At 45.2% G+C, this 17,146-nt stretch overlaps 1 protein-coding gene and 1 long non-coding RNA gene across 2 annotated transcripts in view; both read right to left on the bottom strand.

Moving 5' to 3' along the window:
- LOC138979946 (uncharacterized) overlaps positions 1-17,146 on the bottom strand; it is a 233,935-nt gene that overhangs the window by 30,099 nt on the left and 186,690 nt on the right. The gene's annotated exons all lie outside the window — the stretch shown is intronic.
- The window catches only part of LOC138979943 (adenylyl cyclase-associated protein 1-like), a gene marked incomplete in the record, with an annotated part of 59,235 nt that overhangs the window by 30,099 nt on the left and 11,990 nt on the right, over positions 1-17,146 (bottom strand). The window contains 3 exon segments of the mRNA XM_070352711.1: positions 3,859-3,944; positions 6,656-6,745; positions 7,430-7,483. Of these exon segments, the coding sequence (XP_070208812.1) occupies positions 3,859-3,944; positions 6,656-6,745; positions 7,430-7,483 (230 nt within the window).

The following is a 17,146-nucleotide window of genomic DNA, read 5'->3' as shown; positions in this document are numbered from 1 at the left end:
TGACCTGACCTGACAGAAAGAGCGAGAGACAAAAAGTGCCTCCCTGTTTGTTGAAATAGGCCGCCATGGTCGTGTTGTCTGTGCGAACCCCAATTTATTCGTTCCTGACCATAGACAGAAACGATTGGAGTCCCAGGAAAACAGCCTCTAACTCTAGGGCATTAATGTGCCCCCCACTCTGCGTCTCGTTCCACAGACCTGACGCAGTGTGAACAGAAAGATGGGCACCCCAGCCCTCCATAGACGCGTCTGTGAACAGAAACTCGTCCGGGGGGGGGGCAAACGAGATTGGCACTCCCTGTGAAATCCCAGGGAGCAGCCACTGCCTCGTTGTGTGCCGAAACCAGCTTTCAAAAGAGACTACTGTCTCCCAGCCCTGAAGAGAAGGCTTCCACAGCGAACTCAGGGCAGCCTGAAATGGCCGCTTGTGGACTCTGCCTAAGGGCACAAGAGTGGCCATCGATTCCATTTGGCCAAGAAGAGAGGTCAGAACACGTACAGCCGCTCTCTTTATCAAGGACAGAGTACGAAACAGACTTTGCAACCTGTCCACCCTTCTCTGTGAAGGGCGTACCCGCCAATCGACGGTGTATGTCTTTGCGTGTGGAAGAAAAACAACCCCAATGCTAAAAACGTCTGTGCCAAACCTAGGCTTAGCCACATGATGGTGTTTAGATCTTTCCGTAACCTCTTAGAAAGAAAAGCTGAAACTAAGGAATTCCTGCGAGTCCTTTGTGCTGCGCAGCGAAAGTCGCTGACAGAAGCCACTGCCTCAAGAGGTAGGCTTAGCCGGAAAAGTTCCGACTGAGAGGTTACGAGCAATGGCTCAGTGAGCCTAAAAATTTAGTCAGAATGTGAGCCCATAATTTGGACATGTTCTGGCGACTTGTCAGCAACCAAAGCTTATGACCCTGATGAGAAAGCGCAATTCCGTAAGCCGTAAAAGCCGAGAAAGTTTTAACAGCTTGCCTTGTTTTTCACCACAGAGGCAAAAAACAAAAATTGAGGCCTTAGCAACTTCACCCTAGAAGGTGAAAAATAAGAGGTATGCCGCACCAAAGATGGGCGTACATACCGCGAAGCTGCCTAAGGCAGAGGGTTTAACCCAATGTGTGTTTGCTTAGCTCCGTATCTTGCCTAAATAAAGGCCAAATGTGGCCAGCCGACGCAGATCACAGCTTCTCCCAGAAGATGAACCACAAAAAGCAAAGAGCGGAGTAGATCCGCCTCTTGTTTGCAAACTGAGCCAAGCAATGTGCCAAGAAAAGCGCTGGGAGGCTCCGCTGTTCAAAAGACTTTAGCCAAAGCAGCTAGAAGCGACATGACATCCTTCTCCCGTGCGTCACGACGAAACTCGAAGTTAACAAGAGCAGAGAAGATAGAGCTCTATAAAAAAATCTTGCAAAGTTTCCTAAACAGAGGATAACTTGAAAAGATCATGAGCTTATTCCCCCAGAGACAAGAAAGAGGACTCAGTATAACATACTGTTCTACTGTAGCCGTCTTCCCTACCAGAATAGTGACAACTTTCTCTACCGCATCGTCACGAAACCTGAATTGGTCTAATGACGACGCGATCAATCTCGACAGAGATCTCTGCAAAGTCTCAGAGAGAGACGATAACTCAAGCGTAAGCCAGTTACTCCAAAGACAAAAGAGAATTCTCCGAAAACGGGACTACTCTGTCTCTGCTGTATCATCTTGCCTAAGGACTGCAAGTTCCGGAAAAGTGGAACGAGGCAAGGCAAACGAGCCAATCAAATTGACTGAATTATGCAGCAGTGTAAACCTCTTAGCCAAACCAGCAGGCAAAGCTGAGGCTAAAAACAAAGAAGCACGGTAAGGCTGCGCTGAATCAGGAGCCAGACCTTGTGCTGTTAACCACGGTACAGCGTGAAACGCACCGCCGTACTGCCCAGTAGTCAGTAGCATAGACAGCTCAAACGCTACCAACGGGAATTTCCGAAAACGGGAATTTCCGAAAACTGAACTGCTGTATCCGTCCTTCGCAGAACGGGAATCCCCCAAAGCGGAAGGAGGTTGGGCAACAAGCCTACAAGTGTTGCCGCACCCTCCTCGAACTACCTTGAAGTAACTTCCGCCGCCAAAGCCAGTGCTAGCGGAAGTTCAACCAGTACACGGAAGTTGGCATCTTTGTCAACCTGAACAGAAGCACCAAAATCCGACTCATACTGAATCCCGCACATCCGTGCAACAAGGCAACGAACTTCCGCCCTGACTACAATAGTCAGGCGAAGCGTCACCCAGAAGAGACGACACACGAGGGATGCGATACCCAAGCAGTGTGTCCCTAGGGACTGCTTTCCTGCCCAGAGGGCGGAAGCGGGGAATGTCACCCCCTCCTCAAAATACCGTGAAGCCACTTCCTCCGCTAAAGCCAGAGCTTGCGGAAGCTTAGTCGGTATGCGGAAGTTGACATCTTCGTCACCCTGGACGGAAGTGCCAAAGTCCGACTCGTAGTCCCTCACTTCCGTGAAGTCAGGCAAGACACTTCCGCCGTGACTACCATAGTCCGACGAAGTGTCGCCCGGAAGAGACGCCCACGAGGGATTTTATACCCAAGCGGTACGTCCCTAGGGACTGCTTCCTGCCTGAAAGGCGGAAGCGGGGAAAGCTATGAAAGCTGTGCTGCCGCACCCACTGTTCCTCTAGGGAGTGTAGGAGGACGCACTTCCCCTGTTCGGTCAGAGACCGAACGCGTGTCTGGGCTTTTCCCTCGATCTAGACGTTCACTCAATCGGAACGACGTAGACCTAGGGCCTAAGCTTTCGCGCACACGAACCGGTGTGGCTACTCTCTCCAAACACGCACTTCGTTTTGGCCGGAGAACCCGGTTACTGGCGAAGTATAAATACCTTGATCGTCGTCAGTCCAAGAGGCCTGGGAACGCAGCAGGGAAACACCACGGATGCCCTCAAACGAGGCGTGAACGTCGGCGGACGTAAAAGTGGAGGAAGGCGGAACACACACCCTGGCAAGGGAACGCACACCTCCCACACCGGAAGGCAAAGACACATCTCAGCCTTGGTAGACGAAAACTCGGCTGAAAGAGAGGATATCTAAGCACTCAAGGAGTGCAAAATAGCATAAACATCCTGCTTCTCGCTAACAGGGCCTGAACCGGACAAGACCGGTGAAGCAGCTGAAGGCAAACTAGGCATAGCCGGAGAATTAGGTAAGTCTATCGCACATCAAACGAGGATCTAGTCAAGGATCTGTGACTTTAATCAAAGCTTAACATGCCGAACTCTACGACTTACGAGAAGGCTTCTTTGTGGGAGAAGGCTCGGCCACCAACTTAGCATTTTTATTCTTTCCTTATCCGACATGGCGAACGGAAAAAATGTAAACAAAGCTAAGTATTCGACCAAACCTAAGTCACAAAACGATAACAAACGACAAAAAAGCTCACCCAAACACACAGTAGGAGCAGAGGGACCGTGTGCAAGTACCAAGGCAGGGTCTGACAAAGGCAGAAGTCAGACAAACCGGCTGAAAGCCGGAGCAAAATCAAAACACGTCTGTAGACACAGATCGCTGGAGAGTGAATGATTCAAAGATGGCGGCAAGGTCAGGAAGTCACGCGTGACTTTGTCATGATAAGGGGTCAAGGTAGCTCTTTTTTAGGGTGACCTCCCCTTGTTACCAAGGCGATGCTATTCAGCGTCCTAGCACTAAACTGGAGTAAATTGCTTGATGTGAGTTGGGATAAGAATGTAATTTAATATGAAATTTAAAACAGATCGAGACTGTCATTGTTCTCTGAGACCGCTATCATGTTTTTGTGAAAAATAGAAAAAAGGTAAAATGGACAGGTAGCTTTGGCCAAACACTCACTTCTCCTTGTAGTCTTTGAGCACACGGTTAGTGTAGAACATGCCTGCATCCTTCATCTCCTTCACAAAGGGGCAAGGGGCTGGGGTCTGCACACAAAGACACAATATAAGTGACCCTCCACCACGGGATGAGTCGCATGTCACCTCGCGCGGTTCTGCGCTAGGCTTAATATAAGTCCGGGGAGTGTCTGGTAACAGTGTGAGGGTCACCTTAGTCACAGGCTTATAACTCAAACAGTTTTTGCTCTTTTCTAAAACGGTTTTCACCGCTGGATAGAGCATAAAATACTCTTTAGCAAAATGTAAAAATATGAAAATCATGCAAAGGTGACATGCGACTCATTTCGTGGTGGAGGGTCACATATATCATCATTGGACATTGAACATTAAAAGCAAATGCTTATACGACTCATCATTCTTAATATTACAGGGGAACACCCCCCCCCCCCCCCCTTTCTCCTTTACAGATTCTCTCTTTTAAGACCTAATTGCTTTTCCCGCTTTTATATCTATAACCTCTGTAAATTTACCCCTATTCTAAGACTCCCACCTTTATAAGACCTGATTTTTTAAGATGTTTGGAGGACTTAAAGGAGGGTGGGGCAGGGGAGGGGGGGGCTTCCACTGTATAATCATTGAAAAAAGTATACCGTATCAATTTCTTCTTCCTTTCTATGGAACACGAGGGGGCGCGTAGCCTAGCGGGTAAGACATCAGCCTTCGGTGTACAAGGTTCGGGGTTTGAATCCTTGATGCGCATGGTGGGCTAAAGGTTGAGATATTTCTTCGCCAGGTTAACTTATGAGCAGACCTATTATATTAGTGCTGGGTCTGTAAAAGCCTCATTCTTGTGACTTTGAAACTTCTCTAGCAACCATCAAACATGACTCTCCCAGTTACTCATACATTTGACAGAAGGTTCTGCAAGCTCTGAGACAGTCAGATGAGTCCGTCGCGATATAACCTTCGTGGTTGAAAACGACGTTAAACACCAAATAAAGAAAGTCAGATGAGTCTCACAGTTCTCTGCTATTATTATTATTATTATGGTGAGCTTATATAGCGCGAACCACAATTAACTGTGCTCTCCGCTCTTTACATATTAATTTCTGCCGTGTGAAATGGAATTTTTTTACAGACAGACAGACAAACAAACATTTTTTACACACAATATATAACGCATTCACATCGACCAGCAAACCTCAAGCCTGTTAGGCGAGCATTCACCTTTCGCGGCCTTTATTCCAAGTCACACGGGTATTTGATGGACATTTTTATCTATGCCTATACAATTTTGCCAGGAAAGACCCTTTTGTCAATCGTGGGATCTTTAACGTGCACACCCCAATATAGTGTACACGAAGGGACCTCGGTTTTTCGTCTCATCCGAAAGACTAGCACTTGAACCCACCATCTAGGTTAGGAAAGGGGGGAGAAAATAGCGGCCTGACCCAGGGTCGAACACGCAACCTCTCGATTCCGAGCGCAAGTGCGTTACCACTCGGCCACCTATAATACGAAATAACAGAAAAACAACACCCAAGTGCTTCCTAATTGTGCTTCGACCTAAAAAGGACTTTGAGACATTCGCTACTGTAATGCAAACCCAAATTGTTTCGTTAGGACTTGAGCTAAAAACTATTGGCCCGTAAAGATTTGAATTGTTGAAAAGCCTCTCTGCACATGCAACCTGATTTCTTTGGCTTACAGATAAAGTAACAGCATATCAAGGAGAGAGCCACACTGCACATGCAACCTGATTTCTTTGGCTTACAGATAAAGTAACAGCATATCAAGGAGAGAGCCACACTGCACATGCAACCTGATTTCTTTGGCTTACAGATAAAGTAACAGCATATCAAGGAGAGAGCCACACTGCACATGCAACCTGATTTCTTTGGCTTACAGATAAAGTAACAGCATATCAAGGAGAGAGCCACACTGCACATGCAACCTGATTTCTTTGGCTTACAGATAAAGTAACAGCATATCAAGGAGAGAGCCACACTGCACATGCAACCTGATTTCTTTGGCTTACAGATAAAGTAACAGCATATCAAGGAGAGAGCCACACTGCACATAAGAAAATAACTCAGGTTGTGTGGGTTGTGAAAGAGTATGAATATCTATCCTTGCTTTTACTGAGACAAATAATCTAACAATCACTTGCAAGGGTTGGGGGCGGGGATGTAGCTCAGTCGGTAGCGCGCTGGATTTGTATCCAGTTGGCCGCTGTCAGCGTGAGTTCGTCCCCACGTTCGGCGAGAGATTTATTTCTCAGAGTCAACTTTGTGTGCAGACTCTCCTCGGTGTCCGAACACCCCCCGTGTGTACACGCAAGCACAAGACCAAGTGCGCACGAAAAAGATCCTGTAATCCATGTCCGAGTTCGGTGGGTTATAGAAACACGAAAATACCCAGCATGCTTCCTCCGAAAGCGGCGTATGGCTGCCTAAATGGCGGGGTAAAAACGGTCATACACGTAAAAGCCGTGGGAGTTTCAGCCCATGAACGAACAAACAAACAAACAAACAAACAAACAAACTAGCAAGGGTTGTGTCTAACACATGTGGACACAGAGCATGTGTGGATTATTTGTATCACTAACAGTAAGGGTAAGTCACTCTTTCACAGCCCATACAAACCTGATAGAGTTAATTATTTCCAAACATCGTCTATTTATTTGGCTTTAAGAAAAAGTAACACCACGTAAAAGGGAGCGCCACACTAGCTGCGCATGCGACCCAATTTCTTTGGGTTCAAGACAATGTAACAGTGCATAAAAGAGAAAGCCATACCACGGTGATCCAACCCAAGGCAGCAATGGATTCGCTGATGGCTGACAAGTGATTGAAGAACTCGCTACGGCGATTATTTTCACGGAATTCCTGGAAAGAAAAGAAGTGTTATAAATAACAAGAGCAAAATAACAACATGCTATATTTTCCTGTTCTTCTCATCATCATCATTCTTATCAAGAATTTAAACGAGATTTTTTCACAATTACCATCAGAATGAAATCACTCTACAACTGGTAGCGATATAATTGAAATGCTGCCGTGTCATAAAAACAGAGCGCCCTCTGTGAAGTTCACACTATGATAGTGTCCAGTTCCATTTGCTTTATAACATTTAAACCTGTGCGCTGCTAGGAAATGTTTGTACACAGAGCATTCAACCTGCATCTACCTGAATTGATAACTCACAGTGTGACACATTGATGTATAAATGAATACACACACACACACACACACACACACACACACACACACAGTTTATTTGTTGTTTTACTTCTTCTTCTGTTGTTGTTTATCAAAGCAAGTTAACCAGTATGCCAGCTGACGTCCTACAGGCGATGCAAGGGTTAAAACACACAGATAGTGACAGAGACAGTAAGTTGTAAGTTAAAGTACAGACTCTTTCTCTCTCCCCTCTTTCCTTGTAAGATACAAGTTCCATAATCATTATTATTCTCTCTCTGTGTCTGTCTGTCCCTCTCTCTCTCTTACACTCTCTCTGGCATGCACACTCACACACACCACACACACACACCACACACACACACAACCAACCTGTGCTGCAGACAGTTTCTGAGCCACTGGTGTCACAATTTTGCCCAAAGCGTCCTGAAAAATAGGAAAACAAAAACAGTGTTTTTGAGAGACCATTAACCTTAATTTCACAGGTCATCTGTGTGCACCAATAATGCACTTCATGCCCTCTTAGTGAACCAAACTTCTGTGTTTGCACTAAGTGTGTGCAATTGCAGTGCACCAACATAAACCAAAAGACACAGTCTGATAGGGTGGAGAGCAGGGGCATTAATCATGCTTAAGTACCACTCAAAGCATAGAGAAATCTTCAACAAACAGCAAAAAGCAGTTCCCACTAAAGAGTAGGATTTTCAACCATATCTGATTTGTCAGTTATACATTTATGGGCTTCCATTTGAAACTTTGAGGTTGGGATAAGACATCGGCCTCCTAATCGGAAGGTCGTGAGTTCAAATCCCGGCCGCGGCCGCCTGGTGGGCACTTTAAGGGTGGAGATTTGTCCAATCTCCCATGTCAACTTATGGGCAGACCTTCTGTGCCTTATCCCCCTGAATGTGCACACGCAAGCACAAGACCAAGTGCGCGCAGAAAAGATCCTGTAATCCAGTGGAAAGCAAGCAGCAACAGAATGTCGCGACAAAGGTGTGTGTGTGTCTTTACGTGAAATTAGCCACCTGCACTTATGGCTAAATGATCGAGGTCTTTTGTGGACTGGGTGGCCGAGTGGTAACGCACTTGCGCTCGGAAGCGAGAGGTTGCGAGTTCGACCCTGGGTCAGGGCGTTAGCAATTTTCTCCCCCCTTTCCTAACCTTGGTGGTGGGTACAAGTGCTAGTCTTTCGGATGAGACGAAAAATCGAGGTCCCTTCGTTGTTCACTACATTGGGGTGTGCACGTTAAAGATCCCACGATTGACAAAAGGGTCTTTCCTGGCAAAATTGTATAGGCATAGATAAAAATGTCCACCAAAATACACGTGTGACTTGGAATAATAGGCCGTGAAAAGAAGGATATGCGCCGAAATGGCTGCGATCTGCTGGCCGATGTGAATGCGTGATGTATTGTGTAAAAAAATTCCATCTCACACGGCATAAATAAATCCCTGCGCCTTGAATATGTGCGCAATATAAATTGCATAAAAAAAATCTTTAAAAATAAAATCCCTGCGCTTAGAACTGTACCCACGGAATACGCGCGATATAAGCCTCATATTGATTGATTTTATGTGCCTTGGGGGTGACATGGGTGTGGGACATGTGGATACAGTCTCTGAGTCACCTTGTTGACCCATGTCCATTCCATTTGGATTCAAACCTATGATCTGATGATCTGGACTGCTCTACCAACTGAGCTAATAATAATCGGGAGGTCGTGGGTTCGAACCCCGGCCGGGTCATGCCTAAGACTTTAAAATTGGCAATCTAGTGGCTGCTCCGCCTGGCGTCTGGCATTATGGGGTTAGTGCTAGGACTGGTTGGTCCGGTGTCAGAATAATGTGACTGGGTGAGACACGAAGCCTGTGCTGCGACTTCTGTCTTGTGTGTGGCGCACGTTATATGTCAAAGCAGCACCGCCCTGATATGGCCCCTCGTGGCCGGCTGGGCGTTAAGCAAACAAACAAACAAACAAACAAATAATAATAATAATACGAGAATTTATATTGCGCACATCTCACCACAAGGCGACTCAAGGCGCACAGTACGAAAAATGAGATAGCCCTGAAATGCAGCCGCTCGGCGCAGAAGGGACAGCACTCTATATTTCAGGGGAAGCATGCTGGGTACTTTCATGTTTCTATAACCCACCGAACTCTGACATGGATTACAGGATCTTTTCCGTGCGCACTTGGTCTTGTGCTTGCGTGTACACACGAAGGGGGTTAAGTCACCAGCAGGTCTGCACATAAGTTGACCTGGGAGATCGGAAAAATCTCCACTTTTAACCCACCAGGCGGCAGCGACCGGGATTCGAACACACGACCTTCCGATTAGGAGGCCGACGTCTTATCACCACGCCACTGCGCCCGTGAGCAAGTGAAACAGAAATGCAACAACAAAATTACGCTGAAGGAAAAAATAAAAAGCAAATCAAGTCGAAACCCACCCTCTCTTGTATGACCCTGTTTTCTCAGACCTGTTCATAACCTCCAGCAATGCCCATCTATTTTATGACCCGATTTGCTCCGACTTTGGGAGGTCTAAATAGGGGAGTTCCACTGACTTTACTTTACTTTATTTGGTGTTTAACGTCGTTTTCAACCACGAAGGTTATATCGCGACGGGGAAAGGGGGGAGATGGGATAGAGCCCTTGTCAATTGTTTCTTGTTCACAAAAGCACTAATCAAAATTTGCTCCAGGGGCTTGCAACGTAGTACAATGTATTACCTTACTGGGAGAATGCAAGTTTCCAGTACAAAGGACTTAACATTTCTTACATACTGCTTGACTAAAATCTTTACAAATATTGACTATATTCTATACAAGAAACACTTAACAGGGGTAAAACTAAAAAAGAGAAACAGAATCCGTTCGTCGCCTCTTACGACATGCTGGGGAGCATCAGGTAAATTCTTCCCCCTAACCCGCGGGGTGCAGTTCCACTGACTACAGTGCAACTCAATCCTGATTTTCTTCTGTCTTCTGCGTTCGTGGGCTGAAACTCCCACGTACACTCGTGTTTTTTGCACGAGTGGAATTTTACATGTATGACCGTTTTTTACCCCGCCATTTAGGCAACCATACGCCGTTTTCGGAGGAAGCATGCTGAGTATTTTCGTGTTTCTATAATCTACCGAACTCTGACATGGATTACAGGATCTTTTCCGTGCGCACTTGGTCTTGTGCTTGCGTGTACACACGGGGGTGTTGGGACACCGAGGAGAGTCTGCACACAAAGTTGACTCAGAAATAAATCTCTCGCCGAACGTGGGGACGAACTCACGCTGACAGCGGCCAACTGGATACAAATCCAGCGCGCTACCGACTGAGCTACATCCCCGCCCTACTCAATCCTGATGAAATCAAAACAGCCCTCGGTTAATTCTGCTTGCCCTTCATGCACAGAGCAAGGTCACAGAGTGCAACAGTAAACAACTGGGAAAGGAATCAGCAAAGCCAACAGACGTTTTCCACAGAAGGACGGTCACGCCATGATTACTGATGCCTTTTCTGTTCCGAACTGGAACAGTATACTATTTCTATGGCTGGCTGCTGTGGCTGTTTACAAATGACCTGTGAGGGCTTAATGTTGCTTTTCACATCTTTTATGTTCAAACCCAGCAAAAATGAGCGAAAAATTGTGCAGAGAAAGTGATAAAACCGTAAAGAAAATCTTCTGCAAAAATGCAGTAAAAATGATGAAAACATTGAAGAGAACAAAGTAAAAAAAATTATGAAGAATATGTTCTGCAAAAGCACATTTATTTTTTATTTATAACATGAAGAAAATGTTGACGAGAAAAGAATAAACTAGTGTAGGTGTGATTGTGGGCAGATACTAAGTTACAGTTGTATGCAATAATACTCTATTGCTAGTTGAAGAGCAAAAAGGATTAACCGAACAATAATGAATATCATGGATACTGTGTGAGACACACCTCAAGTCCGAGTGAATGAAAAGGGTGACTGTATGTATGGATCTGTTTGTGTTTGCATGCATGCATGTACTTGCGTATGTGTGTGAGTTGGCATGTGCCTGTGAGTGTGTGTACATGTGTGTATGTGTGCATGTCAGCGTATCTACATGTGCATATAATGCCTTACATGCTTGCATAAGTGCGTGTGTCTGAGTGAAAGACTAAGTGCTTTCAAGTTTCTGCTGTTGCTGTTTCTAACGACTTAATGCTGCGTCACAAACTCATTCTGTTGTTATGCTACATCGACTGAATGTTTACAAAAATTGGGAAATGAGGGTTTAACAACCTGAGTATGGAAAAACTGACTGACTGTGACGCTTAAAATATATATTTCAACACAATATGCTTGTCTACAAATAGGTGTGTGTGTGTGTGTGTGTGTGTGTGTGTGTGTGTGTGTGTGTGTGTGTGTGTGTGTGTACGTACGTGTGCATGCTCATATTACAGCAATTAGAATCTACCCCCCCCCCCCCCCACACACACACACGGCCGAATGAATATTTCTGTGCATGCAAGTTCACTGTTTACAGCTCCCATCCAAACACCCCATACCTGCCTCATCACCCCCCAGACACCCCCCCTCCTCCCCACACTCACTCCAACCCAATCCTTATGCTTTTCTCCATCTTGCTTCAGCCTTCAAGCAAATCTCCTCATCTCAAGCGTAGCACTAAGGATTAGTGTGACAAATCCATGCATGAAACTTTTCCCTCCTTAGTGATTCTGGTTGACTTACAGTGAGGCATCAACAAGTCTAGACAGGGGGAATGGAAGGACTGCATTACAGTGGAACCCCCCTTTTTCAGACCCCCCCCAATTTAAGACTCAATCCTCCCTTTTAAGACCCTGTTTTCTCAGACTTTTTGTTCATAACCTCGGTTTTGTTTGTTTGTTCGTTCATGGGCTGAAACTCCCACGGCTTTTACGTGTATGACCGTTTTTACTCCGCCATTTAGGCAGCCATACGCCGCTTTCGGCGGAAGCATGCTGGGTATTTTCGTTTTTCTATAACCCACCGAACTCTGACATGGATTACAGGATCTTTTTCGTGCGCACTTGGTCTTGTGCTCGGGTGTACACACGGGGGTGTTCGGACACCGAGGAGAGTCTGCACACAAAGTTGACTCTGAGAAATAAATCTCTCGCCGAACGTGGGGACGAACTCACGCTGACAGCGGCCAACTGGATACAAATCCAGTGCGCTACCGACTGAGCTACATCCCCGCCCAATAACCTCGGTAAATTTCCCCCCATTTCAAGACTCCCTCTTTTTATATTTAGTCAAGTTTTGACTAAATATTTTAACATCGAGGGGGAATCGAAACGAGGGTCGTGGTGTATGTGTGTGTGTATGTGTGTGTGTATGTGTGTGTGTGTGTGTGTGTGCGTGCGTGCGTGTAGAGCGATTCAGACCAAACTACTGGACCGATCATTATGAAATTTGACATGAGAGTTCCTGGGATTGATATCCCCATTCGTTTTTTTTCATTTTTTTGATAAATGTCTTTGATGACGTCATATCCGGCTTTTCGTGAAAGTTGAGGCGGCACTGTCACGCCCTCATTTTTCAACCAAATTGGTTGAAATTTTGGTCAAGTAATCTTCGACGAAGCCCGGGGTTCGGTATTGCATTTCAGCTTGGTGGCTTAAAAATTAATTAATGACTTTGGTCATTAAAAATCTGAAAATTGTAAAAAAACAAAACAATTTATAAAACGATCCAAATTTACGTTTATCTTATTTTCCATCATTTGCTGATTCCAAAAACATATAAATATGTTATATTCGGATTAAAAACAAGCTCTGAAAATTAAATATATAAAAATTATTATCAAAATTTTTTTTTCGAAATCAATTCAAAAACACTTTCATCTTATTCCTTGTCGGTTCCTGATTCCAAAAATATATAGATATGATATGTTTGGATTAAAAACACGCTCAGAAAGTTAAAACGAAGAGAGGTACAGAAAAGCGTGCTATCCTTCTTAGCGCAACGAATACCCCGCTCTTCTTGTCAATTCCACGGGCACTGCCTTTGCCACGGGCGGTGGAGTGACGATGCTACGAGTATACGGTCTTGCTGCGTTGCGTTGCGTTCAGTTTCATTCTGTGAGTTCGACAGCTACTTGACTAAATATTGTATTTTCGCCTTACGCGACTTGTTTAAGACCTGATTTTCTCCGTTTTTTGTTTTGAGATCTTAAAAGGGGAGTTCCACTGTACCTCGAAAATGAAGAACTGAATTCAGGTATTACCGTATAAGAATGCAGATAAGCAAGGGATGGGGGGTGTGGATGGGTGGGGGGGGGGTAGTGGAAAAGTGTTTGGGTTGACGATGTAATTAATGATATAACTACAGACATAATTTCAGGTAGAGGAGTGCAGGCAATGAGGCGAGCGAGGTGGGTGGGTGGGGGTAGGTAGAGTTGATTGGAGTTTGTAGAACAGCCGATGAAGAGGAGAAAATGCAGGTAAAGATCGAAGAGGGTGGGGGAGGGAGAGTAGGAAAGTGTTCAGCTAATAGAAGCAGTAGCTTGAAGAAAAAAAGAAGTGAATTCAGGTAAACAAAATATGCAGGAAAGGTGGGTTGCAGGGGGGGGGGGGGTGCGGTGGGTGGTTTTGTGTGTGTGTGTGGGGGGGGGGGGGTCGGAGGGAGGGTAAGGAGAGGGGGGAGAGAGAGAAAGAGTCTGGCAGAGAGACGGAGAGGTATGAGAGAGAGAGGGGGAGAGAGAGGGGGAGAGAAAGAGGGTATATATATGTGTGTGTGTGGGGGGGGGGGGGGGGGAGGGGAGAGCTAGGGTAACACCAAGGAGTAAACAGGGAGATTGGGATTGGGTGGGGTAATAAAGGGTATTAGGAGAGGGTGGGACCTGTGGGAGGATACAGCCAGGATAATCCACCAAAGGAATGTCTGGGGAAGGGGATAAGGGGGGGGGGGGGTGTGTGTGGGGGGGGGGGGGGGAGGGAGGGGAGAGCTAGGGTAACACCAAGGAGTAAACAGGGAGATTGGGATTGGGTGGGGTAATAAAGGGTATTAGGAGAGGGTGGGACCTGTGGGAGGATACAGCCAGGATAATCCACCAAAGGAATGTCTGGGGAAGGGGATAAGGGGGGGGGGGGGGGTGTGTGTGTGGGGGGGGGGAGGGAGGGGAGAGCTTGGGTAACACCAAGGAGTAAACAGGGAGAATGGGATTGGGTGGGGTAATAAAGGGTATTAGGAGAGGGTGGGACCTGTGGGAGGATACAGCCAGGATTCCACCAAAGGAATGTCTGGGGAAGGGGATAAAGGGGGGGGGGGGGGGTGTGTGTGTGTCAAATTTACATGCAAATAGATTACAAGGAGATCAATCAATCAATCAATATGAGGCTTATATCGCGCGTATTCCGTGGGTACAGTTCTAAGCACAGGGATTTATTTTACTATTTTTTTTATTTGTTTGTGCAATTTATATCGCGCACATATTCAAGGCGCAGGGATGTTTAATGCCGTGTGATATGGAATTTTGTTACACAATAACCAGTCCTCAGGTTAACATGCAAATAGATTACAAGGAGATAAGAGGGAGGACACAGGTAACTGAAACCTCTCGGGGGGGGGGGGGATGTCAATGAAAGGAGGTAGCAGAGACGGTCAAAGTAATGACCCGTGAACAAGAGGAGACAGTACCCATCTGTATGACGGCTTACCAGTGCCAAAACCTAGGGTTACCATTTTCACGTGAAAATTAGTAATTAACAGTGTTAATTACTAATTTTCATTTTTGCCTCGTCTTCGGTCACAGTAGTCGGACTTTAAGAGTCCGCACTGAGAGGCTACAACGTCCGTCAAACATCACTCTCACACAATTTCTGAAATATCTTTGAATAGAAGGCCTTATCGAGCAAGTTATCCGACGTGAAAATGCATGTCACAGTTTTCTGCAATAGCGCTTTCCTTTAACGTTGTTTTGGGTATCTTAGAAAAGAATAATCGACCCCGAAAACTCTCGAATCGAAGCTGCTTATAGCAGACGGACTTTTGATCGGCTGTGATCTCACACTTTCACATATATATTTCAATATAATTCCTTATTCGACAAGTTGTCGGGCAGACAGCTGTACATGCATATTTATTTCCACTACTACACTCATACATCTGCTTTGTAGTGTATTAGTGAAGGACAATCGATCCGAAAATGTTCGAATCGAGAGAGGAAAAATGGCGTCTGGCCAGCCGTGTGCTGAAGGTCCGACCACTAGCAGACTAGCTCTGTTCGCGGTCTAGACTCACACACTTTCAAAAATATCTTTCGATAGAATTCGTTATTCAACAAGTTATCAGACAGACACGGTTATCTACACATGCGCTCAGCTCTTATTGTTAAATTGCATCGGATTAAAGAACTATGAACCAGAAAAGTATTGAATCGAAGGATGTTTCGCTCTGGCCGGTGTAACAGTCGCGCATGCGCATTGAACCTCCACAGTCACGAGGCACATGAAAATTAGTAATAACGCGTGAAAATTACTAATTTTTAGTTTTGGCATTAACTCTTAGCGTCCTGTACCGCATGAAACCGCACCTCTATGTCAGTCCTGTACCGCACGAAACCGCAACTCGCTGATGCCATTTTTAGAAATGACCTCAAAGGAAGTTGGAGCTCTTCTGTGCGAGAGAGAAGGTTTAGTCCACTTCCGGAAACGTTCTAGTTGCGTCGTCTGTTCCCGCTGACTGCAGTTTTCTTTGTTTGGGGTTGTTTTAGCGCAATTTTTCTCGGATTTTTTTCTGCACACCTTGTGGCCGCCATGGCAGATGATGCGTCCGACAGTTGATCAGAATTTGGCGATTTAATCGATCAGTTAATCGCAGAAAGAGCGCAGGGACTTGGTGTTGACAACCAGAGTGATATTTCAGTGTCTACAGTGCACACTGCCGATCTCAGTGATTTTGATTCGGAGGTAGAGATCGATAGTTCTGAGTCCGACGCAGAAGTTGACTCTGATGCAGAATGGGTGGACATTATTGAGGACTTTGAAAAAGAACCTTTTGAAAGTGAATTTGGACCAACTATGCCTTTGGGATTAGATGCCAAACCAGTGGAGTATTTTCTTCAACTTTTCCCGGAGACACTCTTCCAAAAAATTAAAGAAGAGACGGAGCGATATGCACGAAATTGCATTCTGACTGACATTAGTTTTGAAGTGAAAACTGTGAATAGAAGAAAACGTGACTTATTGGTACCTGTGATTTCGTTCATCAATAATGCATTATAAAGTCATCCAAAGGTCAGTGGTGTGCATGTTTACTTCTTGGCATGATGTCTGTACACTTTAAACACCACAACATAAGAAAGTTGTCCATGAAAATGTTTTATTAACACACACACATATAATAACACCTGCAATTGCTAATTAAGTTTAATTTTTTACAGGTAAAAGGGTAAATAAAACTAAAGTAACATACTAGGCATGTAGAACAACCTAAGTGCTAACCTCCCCTAAAATATAAAGCAAATCTATCAACAAATACAAAAGTTACACACATTTTGCCGAGGAACCCTATTTATGGCTCATTTTCACAAATCCTTACAGGATATGAGCATTACTCTATAGAGAACAGTACAGGATGCTAAGAGTTAAAGTAAGCCGTCAGGAGGCGAGCCAAAACAGAAAATTAGACATTAACACTTGAAAATTAGTAATTAACACGTGAAAATTAGTAATTAACACTGTAAGTAATAGGCTGATGGAGTCGAATTTGACCAGTTCTTAATCTGAAATGGGTGGTCTAGGAATGGGCGATACCACAGTGGGCATCTATTTATAAATCAAACATAACTGGAAGGCTAAAACCCTTTCGACTCTGTTTTAGCAAAATCAATCCCGGTTTATTCTCTTATTCAAGAACAAACGTTCTTGGCTTGGACTGACTAGCTGGCATAACAGCATGACTAGAAGTTTCTATGAGAGCCAGACACCAGTTTCTTAGCAGACTTTGACCGTCTCTGCTACCCCAGTTTCTTAGCAACGAGATAAGCTAGTCTTTCGGATGAGACGATAAACCGAGGTCCCTTCGTGTACACTACATTGGGGTATGCACGTTAAAGATCCCACGATTGACA

The sequence above is a fragment of the Littorina saxatilis genome, linkage group LG11 (genome assembly GCF_037325665.1).
Source record: "Littorina saxatilis isolate snail1 linkage group LG11, US_GU_Lsax_2.0, whole genome shotgun sequence".
In the NCBI taxonomy this organism is placed as follows: Eukaryota; Metazoa; Mollusca; class Gastropoda; order Littorinimorpha; family Littorinidae; genus Littorina; species Littorina saxatilis.
Note: the sequence above shows the minus strand (reverse complement) of the source record. Positions and strands in the feature narration are given on the sequence as shown.